The sequence below is a fragment of the Carettochelys insculpta genome, chromosome 3, assembly GCF_033958435.1.
Source record: "Carettochelys insculpta isolate YL-2023 chromosome 3, ASM3395843v1, whole genome shotgun sequence".
Lineage (NCBI taxonomy): Eukaryota > Metazoa > Chordata > Testudines > Carettochelyidae > Carettochelys > Carettochelys insculpta.
Genome location: NC_134139.1, coordinates 77,172,299 through 77,197,758, shown reverse-complemented (window position 1 = coordinate 77,197,758; position 25,460 = coordinate 77,172,299). Strand labels below are relative to the sequence as shown.

The window sequence follows — 25,460 nt, the reverse complement described above, 5'->3', positions numbered from 1 at the left end:
TTCTAGACACCAGTCCTGGCTCTTAGTGTTCTGTGCTGTTATTTAGCTGTAATTTATCCCCAAATGTCTTATAAGGGCCCAGTAAGCAGTGGAAGTGTTGTTAATGTGACAGGAAATATTGACCTCCTGTCATATGGCAAATTCTCTCATCCAGCACCAGTTAGGTCCTAAGGGTGCTGGACAATTATGTGGATGTTGCTCTGTTGGTCACTATCTTTTGAGCACAGTACAAGCCTATTGATTACTAAGGAAGGTAGGAATGCAAAACTACATGAGGTTAAATGTTTCAGCTGAAGTAACCTGATTGTATGCAGTAAAGCAAGGGTGTAATTAGAATTTTTTAAAAAAAGAGAAAGCAAGACAGAATTACACAGCTGTGAAAAATAATACTGTACATATTTCAAAGGCATCTGATAGTTTGTGATGTCAATTATCCACACAATAAGCTTGATTCTGTAACCCTTACTCAGTCAGATTAATACTCTCTTCAATGGGACTACTCAATATGAAAAAGGATGATAGAATCAGGCCCAATACACCTATGTCCAACAGCTTTCCTGTGTTGTATTTTATCCATTTAATGAAGAGCATATATTTTTAACAAGGAACCACTAAATTCATATAGGAAATAGCCTTTGACCAGCCTGCAGGTTTGTTTCCTAAGTTTTAATTTATTAAATATTCATAATTACAGAAATATTTACTATTAAACATGTATAATGTGGTAATAACTAAAGGTCTCAATCAGGTCAGACCACAACTGTGCTAGGCATTGAACAAAAACACAGTCAAAGTCTGAACAGTTATAGAATATCATAATTAGGGACTTTACAAATACACAGCCAGGAAAATGCATTGTGGACTAGGAAGTCCATCCTCTCCCCATGAAATATGGTCTTTTATATGTTTTATTTACCCTGTACTATATGGATTTCATGGGGCGAGACCAATGTTTCTCAAATTAGGGGTCCTGACTTAAAAAGGATGTTGTGGTGAGCGGCAGGATTATTTTGGGGTGGGTGAGGGGATCACAGTATTGCCACCTTCACTTCTAAGATGCCTTCAGAGCTGTACAGCTGGAAGGTAGCAGGGATTGGCTGGGTGCCCAGCTCTGAGGTCAGCCTCCTTCTAGCAGCAGCACAGAAATAAGTGTGGCAATACAATATCATGACACCTTTTCTTCCGCACTGTTGGCTTCAGAGGTGGTTGGCCAGAGGGTGGCAGCTGCTTACTTGGGGTACAGCTCAGTAGGCAGCAGTACAGATAAAAGGGAGGTAATACCATACCATGCTTACCTCTGTGCTGCTGGCTATTTTTCTCTGCTGGCAGAACTGAGATCATGGCTAACAGACACTGCTCTCCAGCTGCCCAGCTCAAAGCAGTGGTACCACCAGCAGCACCGCAGAAGTAAGGGTAACAGTACCACAAGCCCTACAATAAACTTGTGACCATCTCCACAACACCCTTTTAGGGTCAGGGCCCCTACAATTATGACACCATGAAATTTAAGATGGAAAAAGCAGAAATAGTTTTAAAAATACTGTAACTTTGGAAATGACCAAAGTGGACCATGAATTTGATAGGGCCATGATCAGGTTGATAGGGTTAGGTATCAGGATTACTTGACAGTCAGGACAAAATTCATTTACATAAAATGATGAACACACAATATTTCACAGTAACGGCATCACAGGTGTTACAAGACTAATTTCTTAAAGCTTGCTTGGCTATGGTCCATCAAGCTCGCAAAAGTACGTAAATACCTATGAAATATGGTCTGACACAAAACTCATTTGAAGATCTTTATATAAGTTATATCTCAAACAGCTAGCCCACATGATGTACAATTTATGTTTTTCGAGTAACATTTGGTACATGATTTAGGAACAGATATTTAAAAAAAATATTACCAAAGTGAGATTTAACAACTCTAAAGGGACAGTCATGATATTTGAGATTTAACTGGCTCTGCCACTCACTTAGATAAGTTGTGAATTTTTTGAATATCAGTTTTTCCATCTGCAAAACAAGAACAGATTTTCCTGTCGACCTCAGAGAGGTGGACTGAAGATTATTTAATGCCTGTATGGTATTGTTCATGTCTAAAATGCTTAGCAAATATGTTTTTAGCTTATTCATCAGAAATCTATTTTAGCCCCCTTAAGCCCCACAGTTGTTATTCTAATATGTATGCACATAAACACACAACTCATTGAAAATGTGAATTTTTGCATTTTCTTCTTGTCTTTACCCTACTGTATCAGAGATCAGCAATGTCTCCAAACGCCACTTAAATAATAAGCTTTGCATCTTAATTTATTTATTAATAAAGCTGTTGTAAGTAGGACTGTTAGTAACTTTGTAACTTTAAAAAGTATCACTGGCACTCAAAGCATACATAGAGGTTAAAAGGTCAAATTTCGGCACTCTGCCTTGGAAAGGTTGCTGACCCTGAGTTCTACAGTTTAGGAAAACACTTCTACAATTAGATGACACTGATTTATTGCCTATATAGCACACAGAGGGAGGATGTGGAATACTACTCACTTATTTCCTATACTGAAAAATGACAAATCAGAGGAACAAAAATGTGCACTCTCTCTTTAAATGACTTCACTTTACTAAGCAAAAGCTTTCATCAAATGACTGAAGTGTCTGTAATAAACACTGTGGAAAGTTGCAATACTGTGGATGTAATACTTTGGTTTTTCAGTGGAGCACTTTTTCTGCAGGTGTCTAAATAACTGTGTCTGCCCCAATTTATATGTTATGATGTGCAGCACCATTCAGGACGCCAGAAAATTGGCATTACAAGATAAATGTGGCCAGCTGGACAAGTCCACTCTCACAACTCACCTGTAGAATTCACGTAGCCAGCAAAATCCATCAAACTGAATCCAACATATAAACATTTTGCCAAGCATCTAACACGTTAATTTAAATTAAGGGGCAAGGTATGCAAGGCAGCTTCATTATACCCAGACATAAAGAAAAAGGCATTTCCAGTAGAATTATATCCGATTGGTATAGCATTAAATCCTTATGTCATCAGTTGCATTGTACTGAAAGAATATATGCAGCCAAGTGCTTCTTGAAAAAATATGCTAATCATAGAAAGAGTTGCCAAGCTAACTTGACTGGTTTCTTTCTGAGGCTATTACAGTTATTTAAATTAATGGGAATAATGAAGGCAGTGATACTAATGCAAAATTAACATTAATAACATAAACACTCAGTGCTGATGTTTTAGTAAATGACAAACTTATTTTGTATCCAGTCCAATATTTTAATGATCACTTGATTGCCAGTAAGAGAAAGTACGGATAGACTCATTTATCTATTTATACCATCTCAACAGCCACGATGCTGAACTGAAATGTAACAGTATAATGGGATTCTCAAGGAACAAACTATATTCTTATTTATTAGTAGGTTGGTTATACCACGTAATGGTAAATAGCAAATGCTTAATCCAATTAATCCCACCGTCCCAGAAAATTCAAAGTTGACAGTTATGCCACCGTGTCCCATGTTCCTGATGGGCCACACAAGCTGCACAGGGTCAGATCATCTTAGTACATTTATGCAAAGACCTCCCCAACACATAACAGGACATGGTGATGATGACTAGCTGACATTCATCCATACACATCAGTACTGAAAGCAGGGGCTGACTCTGCTCACAGAAGTCTGAGGCACATAGTAAATGTGAGGCTCTCTGGAGACAACACACTGTAGGACTTTGTGATATGTTATTTTGAAAGTCGTTAAGGCTTATCAACAAGGCAAAGTTGTGCTAGCTTGTAAGGCAACATATGAATTTAATCTGCTCAAGTTATATTGTATAATTCCTACTGTGGACACACATACTTTGGTAAAAGTAAGTTTTTTCTTTTTTCCTATTTTAAATATTATGTTGCTTTGGAAGGGGGTTAAGCTAAACTGAGAAACAAAAGTAATAGAGAGGTACCTGTGTATCAAATCAAAACAGCAGTCATGTAGCTCTTTATAGATTAACAAGATAATTTAGCTCATCCTCTAATAAATTATTTTATTTACCTTTAAAGTGCTACATGACTGCTGTTTTGTTTTGAAAAATGAAAGACACTCTTATTCCAGGATAATACCATCCACTCAAATACTTATCCTAGTATAATTATACTGGTACAACTGTAAAATTTTCCCATGTAGATAAATCCTTTGAAAATCCTAGGTGAAAATATCTGTTACACAGGAGAAGGAGTAATCTACAAGGTGCCCCACACTGGGATGCAATAAAGGAGAAGACGCTTTGATTGTCCAGGGTGCTTGGTTATCCCCACAAAATTCTCAGTGAATGTAAAGCAGATTGTATTCCTTATCACGTTATGGTAGCGTGATACTAGATAAAGTAGGGCTTCATTCTCCAAAAATACTCAGAAGGGCCTACAGTGCAAGTTAGATATCATTGTCTGAACAGACTTGGACTAAACCAATGACCCAGCATTTTGTTACCTAAAGACCCATTAACCTATTCAAACAAACAGATACAGAGGTTATTCATGTCCTGTCCTAAATGCTTGTTTTAGGTAGGCAAGTACCACTACACTGGTGCTGCATTGTTACTGTTTGAGGTTCTTTGCAGAGGGGGTTAAGATAGAATGGAAATACTCTCATCTCCCATCACATAATAGACTCTGGGAAGGTGAGGGTAAGCCTTTTGTTGGCTTCCTCAATTACGTACTGGAATATAAAATAGTAAAATGAGTAAGTGCACTTTCAAGGAATGGAAATGGTGAGCATAAAACAAATTTTCTCAGTTACTAACTTAATCACAATGTGTACAGGAAAAACACATACCTAGAATGGGAGGATATTTCACTGAGGTCTCCCATGCTACCTTCAGCTGTAAGACTGCTAGAAATGGCAGAAGCATAGCTATGAACAGCATACATTTTAGCTTGTTCATCGTCTTGACCAGTAGTTTCAGAAGATTCAGTCCACTGCTCAGCCCGACTATGCACCCCAGACCTGCTGCCAGCAAGGTGTAAAGGGGCCATGAGAGGAGCAGGCATACAAGGTGCTGTATCAATTCCACTGTCAGTAGAAGCCCCCTTAATATATGTCAATCCAAGCAATTCAGGATCCATCAGGTCTCCGGAGCCAAAGTGCTTTTCATCACTATTGCTCGATGTATTACTGGACAAGGTATTGCTGCTGGAGTGACTGGAACAGTTTTTGTCTCCAATCTTAAAAAGAACAAAGTTTATACATAACATTTACTCCCATTTAAGTTACTTAATTTTCTTTATTCAAATATCATTTAGCCTGCATCTAATACTTGTCAGAGCATCATTTAATAAGATACCAAATGGAAAAGAAGCTAAATGTGCCACCAGCTTTGGAGAAGGGAACTACAAATTGGCTAGCTGAATTATGAGACTTTTCTTTCTCCATAATATGTCTATTGTGCAGATAGGTACAAGAGATATGAGATGATTAGTTTGATCTTGCATGGCAAATCCCGTGTTCATATTTAAGTTCTTTAATTATGACTTCCTTGAGAGTTTATGGACTCAATATATAAAATAAATGTCTTTAAAAGTCAGCAACAGAAAATATTAACTAACCACTGTCCGAGTTCTACTGAAATTCTGTAGAACAATGCAGATTGATTTAGTGTTACCCTTTGTAAAATAGTTAAGTGTCCTGCAGGATAAACAACATAAATTCAACATGTAGGGGCACACAGTTAAATAAAGTTTGTATTTTTGGGTGTTTACATATTTTCACACACACACACACACACACACACACAATTGTAGACTAAGATTGTAACAAAATGGTTCCTGTCTAATCTATAGTGTATTCATCGCTCTCTGAATGTATAGCAAATCATCTGTGAATTAAGGGTGCAGGGGATTTCTTTACGTTAATCCATATGACTAATTACCAGTGATGCTTGGGAATGAAATCTGCTTGAAAGTCTCCATGATTGCCTATTGTTTATCTAAAGACTCTGAGCTGTGAAGGAGCCTGGAACTGTGTAGAGACTCTTGGGACCTGACCATTTTTCTCACAGATCTGCTTACCTTTTCATGCAAAGGAAGCCTAAACCACAAAGATTAAGATCCCAGTTTTAGACTGGAACAGCCTGACTACAATGTTGGACACGGGACTATAAACTATGGACTAAATTATAAAAACCTCACCATCTCTGCTATGAATCTGAACCTCCAGAACTGAACTCCTGTCTGTATGATAACAATGCCTTCTCTTGAGCTACACCAATTGCACCACAACTATGACTCAGTGTCATGTATTTCCATGTGCAAAGGCCATTTTCCTTAAGGAATCCCAACATGACCTTAACAGCAACTGATCTCTAAACACACGGTCATGGAGAAATTAGAACTCAAGTACAGTAAATCCCCAAGACACCATTTTATTCATCCAAGATTTCTGAAGAGCAAAGATACCAACTGAGACAGGTATGAAATATATCCTAAATAGTAACTTGTATTCCCGAACACTTCCAATTTATTCATTTAGTTCTCATCTCCAGCAAGGACAATCCAAGGAACTGGGTAACCAAAATGATTGTGGTATGGAGCAGCATCCCTAATAGGAGAGATGAAAAATATGGAACCTTTCAGCTTGGAAGAGAGATGACTGAGGGGGGTATGATGTCTATAAAATTATGAATGGTGTGGAGAAGGAAAATAAGGAAGTGTTATCTACACCTCATAACAGAAGACCAGTGAAGTTAAAGCATCCAGTGAAATTAAAATGCAGCAGGTTTGAAAACAAACAAAAGGTACTATTTCTTCACACAACACAGTCAACCTGTGGAATTCTCTGCTAGAGGAAGTTCTGAAGGCCAAAGCTACAACAGGATTCAAAAAAGAGAACTAGATAAATTCATGGAAGATGGGTCCATCAATGGCTATTAAGGAATGCAACTTTATGCTCGGAGTGTGACAAGCCTCTGTGTTCCAAAAGCTGGGACTGGACAACAGTAGATGGAGCAGCGCATGATGATTGCTAGTTCTGTACATTTCCTCTGCAGCATGTTACACTGGTCACTATCAAATACAAGATACTGGGCTAGAGGGGTCAGTGATCTGAGCCAATATGACAATTTGTATGTTATGCTTTGAGTAGGCCTCTCTCAGGTTTGGATTAAGTAACTGGGTACTTCAATGACAGAGCAATGCTGTGCTGCATTAAAGTATATTTAACCAAGTCATAATAAACGTACCAAGTTCAATCAATACTATAGTACCTCAGGTATTGGTACTGGGTATAATGTTAATTCATTCTCTATAATAATTGAACCCTCAACCTTCCAAATGCCTTCATCTTCAGGAAGTAATCTCCCCCATGTGTCAGTCTGAATAGTATTGTACCAAACAGCATTCTGAGGGTCCTTTACAAACATTATGGATCAGACCAATAGTCTGTATAAATCAGAAGTTTATACGTTCTGATAATCAGGCCTCAGGACCAATGTTCCCTCATTTTTTTTTTTCCATTTGAGGGTGGAATAAATTTTGTTATGTGCACCAAGGCATGTGCAGTGTGTACCATCAACAGAAACATGTTTCCCCCTGTGGGTGGCTGTGAACACTCTGCTAATCAGCTGGACAGCACATGAACCTCTTTCGGGCAGTTGCTCAAGTGCTCAGCTTACAGGGAGCACTGAAATTAGTTTTAGAAATAGTATCATGCAGTTTCCTGGTACAGCTAGTAAGACTTTTGTATTAAAAACACACAAAGTTGTGCTTTCACATGCTGTGAAAGAAGCATGACACCTTATTAGTATTTTTCTCCTCCTAAACTGTAAGACAACGTCCACTACTAAATTCGAGCTACTGAACATGGTGGACCAATTATCTGATCCAATACTTCAGCTGTGTGTGTCTTTTCTTAAGCAGCCACATCATTTTTATCTTACTTAGAAAACAAAGCCATTTCATAACTTTTAACTTCTAATTCTAGAGAAGTTAGCACAACACTGGTAAGCAATGTTTGTTTACCAGTTCTGACACTTCTTACAGCATGCTATTTAATCCAGCTAGACATTATTAAAAAAAAAAAAGTCACTAAATTTACACCCACAATTATAAAAAAAAGACACAAAATAACAACATTAAACTAGATACAGTCTTCAGAGGTATAAACTTTGTCCAAACAATAAGAAAGCTGATTTCTGACCATTATTGTACATAGGTATGCTATACAACATGTCAAGAAATGGTATGCATGAATGCAATGTGTACAATAGGAAGTGCTCCTGCAATTTAGCAATCCAATGTAAGCAAAGGTCTAGTCAGACAGCAGAGTGATGCTTGGATTAGGAAGGATATTATCCCTTCAATGTCTCAGAAACCAGAGTATGACCTTTTTAAACAACTCAGTTGGGGGCCCCATAATGGAAAATAATACATTCATTCCTGAATCAGAGATCCTTGCATAGTCACAAACAATACTACTAGCTCCTCAGACTCTGAGCAGTACTTCAGGAATTACAAAAATTCATTTTAAATATTTAAGATTCTTCCAAGTATTTTTTCAGACCCAAGTTTTTACCAACAGAAGAGACGTTTGAATGGACTTACATGAGAAAGTTTGCTTGGCGAATCCTTGACGCTGCCTTCTTTAGGTATAGCTCTGTCTTTGTAGGAACCCAAGACTTTGGTAGATGGTGCATGCCACTTCGTTTCTGACATAAATAATTGGGTTTTAATGTCTGATTTCTAAAAGGATGAACATACTTTCACAAAGAAAAAAGCACATAGCTCAATGCTTTAAGCATCAGGTTTGAGACAAGATTTGAACCTGTGGTTCCATGGGGTTCAGTTGTTAGGCTTTCCTAGGTCTTCTGTTATTCCAAAATAATTAAATAGAGTTATATGCAGTCCACTTTGCATAACTCTTTTGAATGAGACTTTAGGAAGCAAAATGCTCGTTCTGCGTGTACTTTAAAATGTTCCACTGCATTGCCTATACAAGAGTAAGAAATTACCGCAGTGTTCTTTGGCTAAAATGTATCATATTCTGACGATTATATTGTGTGTTTAATTTCCTCTTGCCACCTCAGGGGTGGCTGCATTTCACTGATACTGCATTCTTTTGAAAGCACTTTAGGAGCTGTTGGGATGAGACACTCTACATAAATGGAAAATCACTATTATCATCAGCACCAGTAGTTAATTTTACTTATACATCCTAAGAAGAGTATTTACTTTCAATATATGGTATTATTATTACCAGTGTATCTGGCTCCTTCCAAAGTTTCCTCTCGTTCTCTGCCTCCTTCGCACTCCAGTGGACCAGAACCTTGGTGTTCATGAAGTAAAGGGGATTGGCACCTTGTAATATAAGACAAGCAAGTTATTTCTTTTTCAACTACAAAACTGATTTTTCCAGGGTATGTATGTGTATTTTTTATATATATATATATATATATATATATATATATATATATATATATATATACACACATACATATACACACATACATATACACACACACACACACACACACATATATATATATATAGAGAGAGAGAGAGAGCAAGAGCGAGAGCAAGCTAGACAGGTAGATATAGATATCTATCTCTGTAGGCTATTAACTGTAAAACAAGCATCATCACCCAGTTTCTATAACTTGTTACTTGTAACTATGTGAAAATATCTAGACATAAATTAATTTTTAACACCCTATAAAATTAAGGTTATAATTAGTTTTATAATAAATTTAGGATGATAAATAAATAAATAAATAAAATAATCTAACTATACTAGATTTAAAAACCCAGTACATTTTCGGGGCCAAATATTTAAGGTTCCATACAATGGATGGGCCACAAAAATGCATTAATTGTTTTTCATGGACTAACTCCCACCTCTATGCACATAAATATCTGACTTACGCAAATGCAAGATTCTACTACCAAAATGGGTACACAATACATTTTGCATCTCTTAAGGAGAGGTTTGAAAGTTTGGCCTTTTATTCAAAATGGGAATTGATGTCTCTACACCTTTCAGTAATCAGTCTCTGAGCTGAAACACTTCCACTCTCAGAGATATCTGGCACTCTCTAAATTTCCAGATATAACTCCTCAAACTGCAAAAGTTAAATTCTTTGGCAAAACATGGCTACTAGTAGTAATTACTCCTTTGACAAGACTACAGCAAGCTGAGTTTCTATGCATTTCTCCTCACATTGAAATCTGCTACAATTTTCTTTGAATTATTAACTTCAGCTCTCAGGGGTTTCAATGAATCTGAAATTCCTTGAGCAAGTTCCAAGATGCTATACATATCTGGTACATGGGCAAAACACATAATCAAACACACTGACACAATATTGTGCTGATAAGAGGATTTCAGTGCCCGTATTTTATGATTAAAAGTAACTTATTAACTCTTAATAACATGTCTGAAGTGTTCTTAAATTAGGCAATCTGGATTTTTCTGTACGTCAGTACTTAACATCAAAAATATTAGCAAGCACTAAATTCATACAACTAGAGTGCTACAATTGCAGTAATGAAGAACAGATCTCACATAGAAAACATGTAGAAGAATTGAGTTAGTTAACCTTTTGGTGAACCTGAACATTTACCGTATTTGTCGAGAGAGCTTCCTATTCAGTAATAGCTCATTTATGAATCCTCCTGTGCAGTAACAAGCTCTTGTGAAAATGCAACATATTGCTGGAGCCTGCCTAGGAGAAGAGACCAGCTGCCCCTGGGATGCAGCTCAGCTTCCTATGCAAGTGGATAGGAAGTAGATCCCACTGATCAAGGTCAGAGGGAGAAAAAGTTTGTGCAAAAGGAATGGCACAGATTACTCCCCACTAAAGCAGAAGGGAAGTAGAAACCAGACTGGCACTGAGTCACTATCTGATGTCTGTGGCTAAGCCGCCCTAATCCAGCATTGAGGTAGTGAGGTCAGATGCACTTTTCTCGACCCTCATTAGTTTGTAAGGAATGCCAATTTGTGGGTAGAAATTCACAGGTTTTTCCACATTAGTCTGAGGACAAAATCCTGAACTCAATAAAAGAGGTGCAAATCTGGACACCACTGCTGATTTACAGTAAGGTATCTCAGGTCATACTATGGCTGTGAACACCCTCTATTTAAAGCATATTTCCATTGCCAATGGGACTATTTAATATTTAGCTTGTACACCAACACTGTTCATAAAGAATTATTTACAGGAGCTGCAGCAAGATATAAAATGACCAGTACCCGTCATATCCCACTTGCTGTCTCCACTGGCTACTTCCACTGGGTCCTGGGTCACTGGAGGAGGACTGGTTGCTCGGTGAACTTCTGTAATGTTGACTGGAATCATTAACAGTGCACTGAGGTATCTGTGGACATCTTTAAACTCTGATGTTATTTTACAAATGCATTTGTTTTTACAATTAAAAATGAGGCATACAGACTGCCTGCTCTATGATAGTACATACCAGCCAAATCCCACTTTCCTTACTCATGTGCGTAGCCTCATTGAAGAAACAGGACTACTTGCACGAATAAGCAAAGCAAGATTTTGCTCTGTTTTGAATATAGGAAATTCCCACAATTGAAAAGAGTGCCTTCCCAACCTAGAGATAATTGCTAGCTTGTACTACGATGTAGCAAACAGGGTGCAGGATTTGGGTTAATAAGTGCATAACATTACCTTCATTCAGCTGAGAACCAGGTCACCCTTTATATATACATTATGTGGGTATCCTGAAGGTACTTTAGACAATTCTGTTATTACATTTTCAGAAATGATCATGTCTCACACTGTTAACTGCCTCTGACAAAAATTCCTGGATTACCAGCCTTTTGAAGTACTATCACAAAATTCTTCCCTAAATTGTTCTTGTTTCACCTGGTATCTTGCATCTCTCAGGTCCTTAATCTTGATGCCTCATTCTTCTTTCCCTTCTCCCTTCCTATTTTCTTCATAGATTGACCAACTCCTGTCACTTCTTCCTTTTTAATCTCTAAAATTCACCTTTTTCTCATTATCCCTAGTGCCAGTGGGAGCTGCAGGGAAGTGGACACAGCTGCATGGCCATGCCTCCATGTACCAGCTGCTGAGATAACATGCTGCTGTTGCCAGGAGCTGCTCTGAGGCTAAACTCGTCACCTGACCTCCTCCTGGGCCATAACCTCCTGCACAGCCCCACCTCTGATCTCCCTCCCAACTCCTCAGTCCCAGCCTTCAACACTTCCCTGCACCCCAAACCCCCTATACCCAGCCCCACCCCACAGCCTGCACCCACAGCCAGAATTCCACCCCCATGTTCCAAGCTCCTGCCCCAGGCTTGATCCCCCTCCCATCCTCCAAACTCGTTGGTCCCAACCAAAAGCTCTCATCCCCAGCCCGCTTATACTCCAAATCCCTCATCCCCGCCCCAGAATCTGTACTCCCCAGCCAGAGCCCTCACACCCCATCACTACAACTCTCTGCCACAGTCCAGAGACTATTCTCACCGTCCATACCTTTCAGCCCCAGTCTGGAGATGCCTCAGGCAACCCAAAGCCCATATTCCTGGCTCCACCCCAGAGCCTGTACCCCCAGCTATAGCCATGATTCCTTTGCACACCACTGCCCCAGCCTGAAGCCCCTTCCCACACTCTGAACTCCTCACTTCTGACCTCACCTTAGGGTCTTCACCCCCTCCCATAAATCACCCAGAGCCAACCCAGTGAAAACGATGGGGGGAGCAGGGCATGGGCAGGACTTCGGAGAAGGGGTTGGGTAGGGCATAGTTGTTCACTTTTGTGGGAATAGAAAGATGCAGCCTTACTCCTTAATCAAATTGTTTCTCCTTGTTGTTAATGTTAATCTCCCCCCTTTGTCTGTCCTGAAGTTAGCCAATGTTTTGTCTTTGTTTGGGCATGTCTACATTTGCCATTTAAAATGGAAGAAGTCCCTTCTTGTGCAAAAACTGTGAGAGCATCTAAACTCACCAATGACTTTTTGCAGTGAAAAAACAGTAAAATACCTCCAGGAGAGGCATACAACTCTTATGGCGAGACTTTTGTCCCACATTGCCTAGGTGACCACTCTGTTCATCAGCTCTGCTGTCAGACAAAGAAACAGATGTCTATTCCTCCCCCTGTAAATCCCCAGAAACTTTGAAACTCCCCTTCCTATTGTTTTGGCAAGTGCTCACTTAACCACTTGGCCAGGTGACAATGCGGGCTCCTATGTCAGAGCAATGCTGAGCTGCTGGAGCTGATCAGGGTTTGGAGAAAGGGCTGGCCCACAGTCACTCTCCATCCCTTCCCACAAGGCCTATCATCAAAATAGGGAAAGCTGCAATGTGGGATAGCTACCTTCAGGGTGCTGCTCGTCAGTGATGAAGTGCTGCAAATCTTAGAATCACAGAATTCTAGGGCTGGAAGAGACATTCTCTAACGCTTCAGGAAGTGAGTGAGAACACAACCCAATACCTTTCTTTTACTGATTCTCTATTGCTGGTGAAGCCAAAAACACAAAAGCTCTCAAGTGTAGACACAGCCTTGGACTTGTCATATTTAAATTCCATATTAAGCTTTTGAGGGTGAGCAATGGCTCTCTGAATTTAAGACCTCAGTCTTGCAAACATATGTATGTGGTTCCCATAGTTGTGCACATACAACAGTGTTTACAAACATAAGCCACAATCCTGCAATGTGGAAATAAATAGCTTTTTAGAAGTGCTGAAAAAATACTTAAGTACTGTCTTCTAACACAGTGTCACAAATCCAAAATCTAGATATTCAGTACAACAGCCCTTTGCACATTGGACTTTAATAAGGAACACGCTGATGGGTCAGTAAGGTGTTCTAAAGTCATCTAACTTTAAATATGGTTAGATAAAATGTCTTTTTGAAACAAGATGTAAAATATTCAAACCATTAACTCAGAACCTGCCTTCCCTGAGGACAAGTTTTAAAAAGTACATTACTGTTACTAATAGTCTAATTGTATGCACATAAACATAAAAATACTGTTAATTATTTCTCCTTAAGTACAGTAATAATTTATGATTTGTGGGGGCAGACCTTTTCAAAGCCAACAATATGACACAAGTTTTAGATTTAAACACAAATTAGGAGGTTTCAGTGATGAAATTTATTTTGCTTGGAGGTTAGAGAAACTGCAAGGTTTAAGGGAAAAGGGCAAGAAGAATAAACAATTCGAAATTAATGGGGAAAGAATTCTACTCAAGAAACAAAATTTGTCTAATTAATTTTCACCAAATAAAGTTAAGAGTCAAATGCACTGACAGAGATTTAAACAAAAAAATAAAAAAGATTTGTACCCCTTTTCAAGAAGGATGAGTAAAATGAATTAAAAATCATCTTTAAAATACTGCCCTATAATGAAAGGGGTGTTTGATTGTTTTTCATTGCAAGTTATCTTTTCTCTAATAAGCTGAGAAGAAAAGAAAACCACAAGGACTAGCAATGAGTTACAGAATCCTTTTAAAATGTGTCCATAATATGATCAGGAGCTTAAATCATTCATTTTGCAAGAGAGAGATTTGTTTTATTCTTATCACTCATTTAAATAGGTTTCCATAATGTGCCTCAACTTACAGCAAAGTAGCAAATCAGCTTCCGTTTCATTTGATTCGGAGTTGAAAGGAATGCTTGGTAGTTCTCAAGTTATGAATAGTGAATCACTGATGATTTTGGTTTGAAAAATCAAACATTTTTTGGGAGAGGTGCAGACCTGAAAAGGAGTTTTTCCCTTGTGGAATGAAAAAAATGAAATGGAAACAATTTGGTTTGATTTTTTCTTCATTTTCAGATTGTTTTTACAACTTTGTTCCCCCAAATTTACCAAAATTTTGAAACAAAAAAGATTACTTCAAAACAAAAAGCCAAAATGTTCTGCAAATGTCAAAATGAAACATTTTGCTTTACGTATTTACCTGCTTTGGGGAGAGGGCACAAAACTAGACACCACATCAGCTTAATTTTGAATGGGATAGCTGAAATCATGGACAGTACCAGAAACTGCACTGCTGATTGAATAAACTATTAGTCCACAATACTTCTGCCCATCTGTAGCTATGAATAGTACTACTGTACACTCTCGCTTATCATTAAAACCAGACATCATTTGTTTCAATGAGGATGAACTGCAGTTCACTGGGTTCACTTTGGCACTTAAGCTTGAATGTAAATCTGTTAAAACCCAACAGAGTTATGTATGAATAATCAAGAAAGATTTTAAAAATAACTCCATACCAAGGCTGAAGATCAGCATTTTAAAAGTGAAGCATTTAGGAAATGACAGGAATTAAAAGGGGAGAGTATATTACCTTGCACCATCTGGCAGCTTTCTATCAAAGGAAGTACTGCGAGGAATGGCTGGCTGAGTCTGCTGGAGAAGCTGCTGGCACTGCAGTCTGTCAGATGTTCCTAGGATTGGAGATGCACGAGAAAGAGGCTGCCCAGCAGGAGTCGGCACCCGATGCCAAGTAGTATTCTTTCTGAAAGGGGTTTTATATTCACATGGGGTGCCTTCGCTGTCGAGTTTATATTCCACCATGGGGATTCGGCATAGTTCTGAACAACCCCTGCAGGACAAATAAAAAAAAAGCCAAGAAATCTTATTGGGGTGGGCGGAAAAAAATACCACCAAAATATTTGTAACTAAAGGATATGGATAATTTTTTCTTACAAATATTCAAACATTGTCATACAGCACGAAACAAAAACACAGCACATACTACTTATCTGGGGAAAATTTTTTTTAAACTATTCACTCTTGTGTGGAAACCAGTGTTAAAAATGTGCATCTTTGAAAGTGGAAAAAGTAATAGATGATACTGAATGTTAATCCCTGTATTAAATTCTGCATTATACAAAATAAATAAAAGCTAAAACCTTAAAATGATGAAGATTGCACAGTTCATCACTCAGAAGTCAAGAAATGTCAACATTATGGTTGCAAGTGAAGTCTCAATTTTGTTCTCTTGGGTGTATGCATCACATCACGCACACGCGCGTACCTCCTAGAACTGGAAGAGACCTCGGGAGGTCATCTAATCTAGTTCCCTCCCTCTTGGCAGGACCAAGCACCACCCCTAACATCTATTTGCCCCAATCCCTAAATGGCCTTCTCAATATATGCCATCATGTGCCAGCAATGCCCCACTGCAATTTACATTGGCCAAACTGGACAGTCTCTCTGTAAAAGAATAAATGGACATAAATCAGACATCAGGAACGGTAATGTACAGAAGCCTGTGGGAGAGCACTTCTATCTCCCTGCACACTCAGTGGCAGATTTAAGGGTGACAGCTCTGAAACAAAAAAATTTCAAAAATCAAACGGAGAGCAAAATCTCTGAGCTGCAATTTATTTGCAAATTTGACTCCATTAACCATAGATTAAACAAAGACTGGGAGTGGTTCGCAACTTACAAAGGCAGTTCCTCTGCTCTGGGTGCTAATATCTCCCCATTAGACTCTGACAAAGGCTCACATCCCCTTGTCTGATCTGACTTGTTTTTTCCTCTTTTGATAAGTACTGTTGATACTGAGCCACCTTGCTGAATGGACCTTGTCAGCTCTGGTCCTCCCTTTTACTGGGACCCCACTCTTTAAATACCCCTCTGAAACCACCCACCCCCAGCTCCTGCATCTGATGAAGCAGGTCTTTGCCCACGAAAGCTTACGCTCCAAAATATCTGTTAGTCTATAAGGTGCGACAAGACTTCTAGAAACTAACTACCTCATCACATGAAGCATTGAACATAAGAAAGGCTTTGCTGTTTCTCAACAAGAAAATGTATATTCATCATTGCTGACTAAGGCAAAACATATTTCTTAGGCAAAATTTAAGATTTCATACTATTCCCAATCTCAATTCTGAAAATCCCTATGCATGTTACCAACTTTGTACAAGTAAGTTATACATACAGTTTAATGGGACTGCTTACTGTGTAATGACACTCAGGTGTTTGCAGGCTCAAACACTAATAAAAAACACCCTATATTAGTGTTGCAGCAAGCATATAAAAATGAAAAAAATGTATTACCACTATGTTATCCAAGTTTGTCAAAAATTAAATCAAGGTATTGCAGTAGGAACTAAGTTTTCTGAACTGCATTGAGTTTTCCAAAACAGGATTGCAGAGGCTGCATAGCACCTTCCTTACAATTGCTAGCCGCATCTGCTGGGGCACTGGAACAGAGAGCAAAGAAAAATGTCTCTCTTGTGATCTCAATGCTCCCCACTGCTAGTTCTGAGGCAATACAGAGGAAGCACCCTGATAAGAGTGCAAAGGAATGGAAACAGCTGAGGAGGAGGACAGGGTGGAAGGACAGCTGGAGCTGGATTCCTGAATTTCAGCATTTCTCTGTACTGTGCCAGGGATTTTCTAGGTCTACCAGGAAGATTCAAATCTGCCTCTGCTATGTCCCTCCACAAATGTAAAAAGAACTCTCTGATCACTGCTGAGAACTTTTACAAATGGACCTTCCTAGCCTTCTGTGAAGCAGTCTCAATTAGCTCATTCCAGTCTAACGCCTTTCAGTTAATACAGTGAAGGAGATCAAAGGGTGTGCTTGTCAACAAGTCATCCTTAAAGAATCACTTGCAAAAAGCTCAGAAGAAATCCATCTTGTTCTCAGAGCTCTGAATTTAAATCCCCAGGATTTGCCGGATTGCTAAATTTCAAGCACGCCTCTGTAGGTCTTCATTGTTGAAACTGGTCTGTTTCTTGTCTATCAAAAAAGCAACACTTTCTGACTCCGTCCTATTTACACACCCTAATCATCAAGCAGACTGAAAACCTCACATTAAAGAACATTTTATGGATCCACTGACCCTTGGCAAGTTTGCCTGGCATTACTTTCCCATTCTTCAAGCTGTGTGAGTATTCCTACTGTGTCAGCCTGTGAAACAGCAACTTCTTTAAATGCAATGAACTCTGAAGACAATAATTCTGAGAAAGCTTCTCGAAGACCTCCAAATAATTAGCCAGCTGTTTGAATGTCAAGATCTGGACTAAGCAATTTTTTGCTTATAAATTAATTTTTTCGGTGTAGTCACTAAGACCCCAAAGTTGTCAGTTGTTACAACTGAAGACAAACACCCAGAAAAAGAGATGAAAGCGAGAATAACAATTTTAAGTTTGAACAGCAAGTTTTCTTCAGACTACCTAAGGAAATTTGGAGTACTGCAGCCTTTTAAAAGTGTGCACCACCGCTGCTGATAAAAGGACTTCCACTTTTACCATTCTGTGAATTAGTGAAACTAATTAAAATTAAATTTAATATAAAACATTAAGATATTGTATATCATTGGATACTGTAGAAAAAAATAGGGAACCTTGCGGAATCTAATATTGCGTATTCACAAAAGGGAAGCTGACTAGAAAGTGACTCAGCTCTGGGCAAAATACTGTAAACTTTAAGGACAGGGTTTACTACTGCAAACAGAGTGATGTGGAGAGAAGAATGCCTATTAAATTGAAAGGTAAGATCTACAAGGTACTTGGGCTACGCTATTTGCTAGGCACCGAGGAAGACACAGGATGAGATCATGAGTACAGAGGAAATGAAAATGTTAAGATTGATATTTGTATTAATATTATTTTCTTTTATCGTGGTGTAGAAGTAAGGCTAATATTTCCAATCAAGCATGTCACTAAGTTACTGAAATACAGGTGTGGTGAGAGAGGCAATAAATAAAAGAAACAGAAATCTAAGTGTGCATTTATAAGAACACTTGATAGTATAACCAATTAACAATGTACAGTGTCAGCTCAGACCCACATACAAAGTCCCCCTCTTTTTTTAAAAAAAAAACAAAAAAAAAAACCAAAACAAACAAGGAGAACAGGAATGGAAGATTTATACAGATAATACCAGCCTACTGGAATGCGACAGTTGTAGAAGTGACCTTGCATTTTATAATGGACTTCTAATACAAATTAAAAAAACCATCAAAGAACATGGTCGATCTTTGCACAAAGTGTATTAATTTAAACTGGAGATTTCATCAACTAGTTAAAACGATGGAAAAACTGCGACCGGAGCAAGCACAACTGAAAAGTTGGCCAAAACATGAACTGAAATGGGGACTATGGAAAACAATCTGCAGAGGAAGATGCTGACCACAGCAAAACAGATGGCATTCCAGATAAGTCCCAAGGTAGTAGTACCAAATTGATGGCTTAACTTGTCTTATACAAGCTGGTGTGATGACATGTATTGCACATAGAATTGAAAATTCCAGCTCCAGTTGCAATATTTGCCAATATGTTTCATGTCCTCTGACTAGAAAATGACAAAGGATGGCTAATTTGGGTTGGTGATTTCAAATCTTTGGAAGAACAGGCACCATCAACTGATTGGTCTACACCACTGTCTCCAAGAAAAGAAACCAAATTGGACCAACAATCAGAATCGGATGAAACAGACTTGTGTCCTTCAGCGCATTTCTTTCTGAAAGCCAAAAGACACGTGTATAGGAGAAGACTGAGATCCAGTGTCAGATACCTGAGTCCTTTGGTTACAAGGTACATATCTAAGACAGGTGCCATTAACTACCTCTCTTCCCATCTTCCAGAAATTTGTTTTGCCTGATACCACGTTAGAGCTACACCTCTACACTCCAGCGTGCTTTCGAAAGGTGATCTTTTGGACACGGCCATCTGAAAGATGGCCTTTCACGAGAGCACGGCTACACACAAAAAGCAGGTGCTGGAGTGCTCCATAGGCTGCAGGGAGCTGAGGGGGTGGGGACGCTGGTGGGATCCTGGCTGAAGGGGCTCAACAGCCTCCAGTAGCGGGGGATCACCACCCAGCAGGTGGAGAGCGGTCACGCTAATACAAATTAAAAAACCCATCAAAGAACATGGTCGATCTTTGCACAAAGTGTACTAACTTTAAACTGGAGATTTCATCAACTAGTTAAAACGATGGAAAGACTGCGACCGGAGCAAGCATAACTGAAAAATTGGCCAAAACATGAACTGAAATGGGGACTATGGAAAACAATCAGCAGTCCATTATAAAATGCAAGGTCACTTCTACAACTGTCGCATTCCAGTAGGCTGGTATTATCTGTCCGCTCTTTCAAAAGGGAGAGTCTACATAGCAATAGGTACTCTTTTAAAAGAGTGGAGCGGGGAACACTGTGGATGGTGTCACATGGCTGACAAGCCCTTCTGGTGCCTGCAGCCAGCTGCTCCCTTAAAGGGCCCCTCCCAAGCACGCTCACCCTTCACCCATCACAAGCCCCACATAATCTGATGGCGCCTGGAAGCCAGTCCCCATGGACATCCAGCAGCAGCTCCTCCTTGCCAATCTGGCCATCCTCAACACCATCCTTGGTCATCTGACCATGGTGCTCATGACTGCTCTCCACCTGCTGGGTGGTGATCCCCCGCTACTGGAGGCTGTTGAGCCCCTTCAGCCAGGATCCCACCAGCATCCCCACCCCTCAGCCCCCTGCAGCCTATGGAGCACTCCAGCAGCATGGCTTGATAGGAACAGCTACTGCTGGGGGATGGGGACGATGTCGATGCCAGGTGGGGGCAGAATTTCCTCATGAGTAGACAGACCTTCCAAGAGCTCTGCTGCTGTTTTACCGCCACCCTGAGATACTGGGACACCCACATGCAGCCCGCCCCTCCTCCTCAAAAAGAGTGTCACCATTGCCACCTGGAAGCTGGCCACTCCAGACAGTTACTGGTCTATGGGGCACCAGTTCAGAGTTGGCAAGGGCACCATCGGGGCTGTCCTCACAGAGGTAAGGCATGCTCACTTTACTCACGCACCATAGGGAGGGGCAAGGGGGCTCCCACACAAAGGGGACCCTTGGTAGCTCGGGGCACGGGGGAGGGGGTTGGGCACACCCAGTCACACCCTCACAAGGTAACTACATGAAAGCCTTGTCTTTTTCAATTATATTCCACCATCATAATGAGATTGTTACTCAGCATGACTGTTATACTTTAGATTCCAATAAAACTGGGCTCTGTAACTAAATCTTATGAAAATAAGAGTGTGGTATCATGCTCAAAATGCTCAATTTCTAACTCTTTAAATTCTCAGAACCAAATGGATATATCAGTGATGGATACGCCAATTGATGTACTATTTGATTACTTTCTTCATGGGTTTGTGTTTCAGGAAAAATTCCTTATCTTCCTGCATGACCCATACAACTGGATTCATGAATTCTTCCCACGTTAGCAAGGGAGCATGCCCACAAAAACATTTGAATCAGCACTTGGGAAGCAATCATATGCAGGATGGAACTTGCAGAATGGTCAGAGGAAGCATTATTCCAATTCTGAAGGTTGGAAAATGAAAAATGGAAATACTAATGGACATTCTTCAAGAATGAAGAGCACGGTAGAACAGGGACTGACCCCATTAATTCCAAATCCCTGTTAAGTGTCTTTACAACAGGACTATCCTCTTGATTCAGAGAAACTGCTTTTGTTCTGGTCAGAGAGTCAAACAAATTGCAATAACTAACTCGCAGGCATAGACATCATCAGAAATAGCTTCCAGATTTTACCGATGAACATGCAGAGATGACATGATACAACATCTATGGGGAAGGGAAATGATCAGAAAGATGGAAAAATCCTTGGAGGAAATGAGAGAAATGGAAAAGAAAAAAATATACCACAGCTGTAAAACCTAAGAAAAGGTAATGGAATAAGGATAAATAAATTATTAGGTGATGAGCTTTCATGGTGCAGACCCACTTCTTCAGATCTGGAAATAGTGCTGTACTGGAAATGCCATGAAGGTTTTATAATACAGAGATTAAAAAAAAATTGAAACAACTAACAAATCAGATACACTGGATGGAAAGGGGGGAAGCAAAAGTGGAGGGGAAGAAGGGGGAGCAAATTACTAACTAGATGTCCCTAGTCATTTGCTCCCTTCCTCCCCTCTGCCACCCCGCTCCACTCCCTTTGGTCCTATGTATCTGATTTGCAAGTTTTGATTTCAATTTATTTATTGGATCTCTCTGTTATAAAACCATCATGACATTTCTGGTGCAGCACTACCTCCAGATCTGAAGTAGATCTGCTGCACAAAAGCTCATCACCTAATAAATTATTTTGTTAGTCTTTAAAGTGCTACATTACTTCTTGTTTTGTTAGAACACATACTTACAGAGCTACCTCTCTGTTGTTATTGGTATAATGAGGCTAATCATAGGAAAAGGAAGGAGTGAAGTTGGAGAGAGGTATCAGAAAGAAATATGAGAAATCTAGGTCTCGACAGAGGAAGTATAAAATGGTATGGAATATGGTAAGTGATGTTAAAGACATCATGGAGATGCAAGATTGGAGGAGAAAGATAAGTCAGACACATTTAGGAATCATTCATATAGAACTAATGGTTGAAGCCATTTTACACAAATAATTCAATACCAATCAAGTCTGAAATGCAGCTAAAAAGTCTTCTCTCATATGAACATGAATTTCAAACATTTTAAAGTACATTTTATTTTTGCTGATATCTCAGATCAATTAAGCCAGTGTGTACAGGCATTTTAGTGGCGGGCATAGTTTGAGATCATTAGACTTACCAAAAGGAAATACTTAGAATTTTAGACAAGGTTGATAGATCAATTACACACAAGTTTTGGGCTATTTTCTCTGCTCACTAATAAATGTACACATGTACTTATACAGCTTGAAATCACTGTGATGGACAGAAACTGGAGGGAAAATGAGGAAAAATTCAATTTTAGAGAGTTAAATGGAAACATAAATAACTTTCATACCACTGATACACCAGGAAAATTTGTGTTTCTTTGCTCCCTCCTGAGAACAACATTGAAATTCTGGAAGCAATACATTCTGGGGGAAAAAAGCCTATGTAGAGGCATTAAGTGGGCAATAATTAGAAAATATCAAACAATGAAAAGCAACCATATTCCAGTTTTTAAATGAGTGCTAACCATTCATTTTAAGGTAAAATATAAGGTTTGACAAAGAGCAGGGTTACAGCCTGAAGAATGGTCATTTATTTTACTTCCCAAGTATATCATCATGAACTGATGAATAATTCTTTTCAGTAACAAATGTGCTGATGTTGGTTTTACTCTACTCTGCAACAACAAAGCCAAATTCTAATAGATATGAACTAAAAATATGGGGTGGTAGGGGGAACAGAAGTGGTTGATTCTTAGACTCTGAGCATGATGAGAGCAGGGAAGGAGAAAAGGAGGGAACACTGAAGCAGGAAGGAACATGTATATTTTCCTCCCAGTTTCCACTTTGTTGGTACTGGAGATGGCTACATTTGTGTGTGCTAGAGAAATTTCACTGGAATATCATATCACTTTCTTCAGCATCAAAGACCTTGTCCCTCAACCAGACCCAACATCACTCTTAACACATGCCTTCTATTTCATCCAACAGGCTAGCTGGGGAAAAGACACAGGCAATCATATCAAAGCCTGTGATGGCTTCCCATATTTCAGCCTGCAGCGTACTAGGCATGCAGTGGTTCCTCCTGTATGAGGAACAATAGGCACGTAGAGTCCATGAACACAGCATATCCACTTTCCTTGTGGCTATGCCCCGAGACCAACAAACTCCCAAGTTTCAGAAAACTATGAGACCATGCACAGACATTGGTTCTTACATGCCAAGGTGATCGACATCTTAGATAGACTGATATGCTGATTTGTCACTTGAGAAGTGGATCGTATCTTCAATAAGATGTACTTCTGATCTTGCATTTTGAAATGTCCCTTGCAGGACTTCACCCATTTTCTACTTACAGAGGAACAAATAAGCTTATCAATTTTGGCCCTAATTTGAAAGAGGAGGAAATTCTCTCAAGTTTGAATGAAATGTGGTGTTTACATGAACAAGAAAGACGTGTGCGCACTGGGTTGGATTATCAGAAAAGAGTCTTTGGTTTCTTCATCAATTACAGATAGAGCTACTGAAACCACAGAAGAAATAGGAAAGCACAAAGGGCTATTTAAAGACCACAATAACTGTGTGAGAAAATGCAAATAAGACGTGCCTTGAAGTGGAATAAGAAGAGAATTTGAAAGGATGATTCATAAATGTACAGTATTTGGTACATATCAAGTCCAGTTACACCTTGGAATTGTGCGACAGAATTTAATAAAATATTAACTATTACAAAAAATAATATTAAATTCACTGGGACAAAATAGGTATATTCAGACAAGGATTCAAAAGAAATGAAAGCATTCCCCACCCCAAAGTCTGAATTATCTCAAGATTTTATGTAAGATACGATTAGTATTTAGGCTATGATTGATAAGTGATGCTTAGGACAATGTGAAAGTAGGCCTCTTTCAGAAAGAAGAGACATGAAATTTAACGCACAAAAGTTCTTTTGTGGATTTTCAATTCTGCATGGAGTTAAGGTCACTACCTATACTGGTAGCCAACATAAAGGCTCAAAAAGTTAATTTTCAAGAGAAAACAAATCAATATAAGCAATCTTTTGTAAAAGAGTTTTGTAAACCATTTAAAGATTAGAAAATTATAGCTAATAAACTTTTAGAAGTAAAGCACAGAGAAACATTTTGTGCAAAGTGAATTTTGAGCTGATTGCTGTAGTGGTTGGCTGCACAAAGAAAAATACTTTTCTACTGACCCTGGATACTTCCATCACCAAAACAGAATTTCACATTTCTATAAAAAACTAGCAAAACTACAGTAGCTGGAGACCAAGCAAAAAACAGAAATTTACCTAATGTGTATTCTCTCCACTAAATTCCCATGAAGCACTTTGAAATTTTAGCACACAAGAATTTTTCCTCTGATGCAAGCAGGAGTAAATACCATTAGCATTATGAGAAGCTACATATAGAAGTGCTGTCGCATGATAATGGGACAATCAACGACTTAGTCACATACTTACAGAATACAAAGACACAAGAAGTGCATTATCAGACTTCTCTCTCTTTGCTTTCCTCACTATAATATGTTTACCAATCAAACTAACCCAAGATACGAAGTTGAACACAGACTAAGACACATTTATAAGCTTCATGATAGGAGTAGTACTACAATGGAACTAACCACATGCACACTATTTCTCAAACCTGACCATGATTATTGCTTCCATAAAAAGGATGAAGCAAGGGTGTTTCATTTGACCAAAATCAACTGCAGAAGCAATTAAATGACTGCTAAAGATGCAGTTCATTAGACAAACTAGGTCTCTAATGCATTACTACACACCATACCTTTAGCAATTCCCACACTATTTGCAGCTGCAAGAAATTTCAGTATGGGTCACTTGCTTTTAGTAATCATTTCACCCTGTAAGCATATTGTATTTATCTGCTGGAAAAAATAGATCCTTTGAAATAAAGGCTCATTTCCAAGGAAGTAATTTGTGCTAATTCTTTTAAGTACAGTTATTAAAACAAGTAAAATGCCAGTATTACGAAATAACTTACTAATAGCACATAATAGTCTT

General features: G+C 39.0%; 1 protein-coding gene across 12 annotated transcripts in view; it reads right to left on the bottom strand.

Annotated features, from left to right (window-relative positions):
• Nucleotides 1-25,460, bottom strand: part of SIPA1L2 (signal induced proliferation associated 1 like 2) — a 245,594-nt gene that overhangs the window by 41,747 nt on the left and 178,387 nt on the right. For 8 of the 12 annotated variants that reach the window (XM_074990163.1, XM_074990169.1, XM_074990167.1 and 5 more), the window contains 5 exons: nucleotides 15,318-15,575; nucleotides 11,245-11,340; nucleotides 9,253-9,353; nucleotides 8,601-8,704; nucleotides 4,840-5,228 (listed from right to left, as the gene is read on the bottom strand). In XM_074990163.1, the coding sequence (XP_074846264.1) occupies nucleotides 4,840-5,228; nucleotides 8,601-8,704; nucleotides 9,253-9,353; nucleotides 11,245-11,340; nucleotides 15,318-15,575 (948 nt within the window). The remainder of the gene's footprint in view (nucleotides 1-4,839; nucleotides 5,229-8,600; nucleotides 8,705-9,252; nucleotides 9,354-11,244; nucleotides 11,341-15,317; nucleotides 15,576-25,460) is intronic. The other 4 variants (XM_074990168.1, XM_074990171.1, XM_074990173.1 and 1 more) reach the window with 1 other exon arrangement.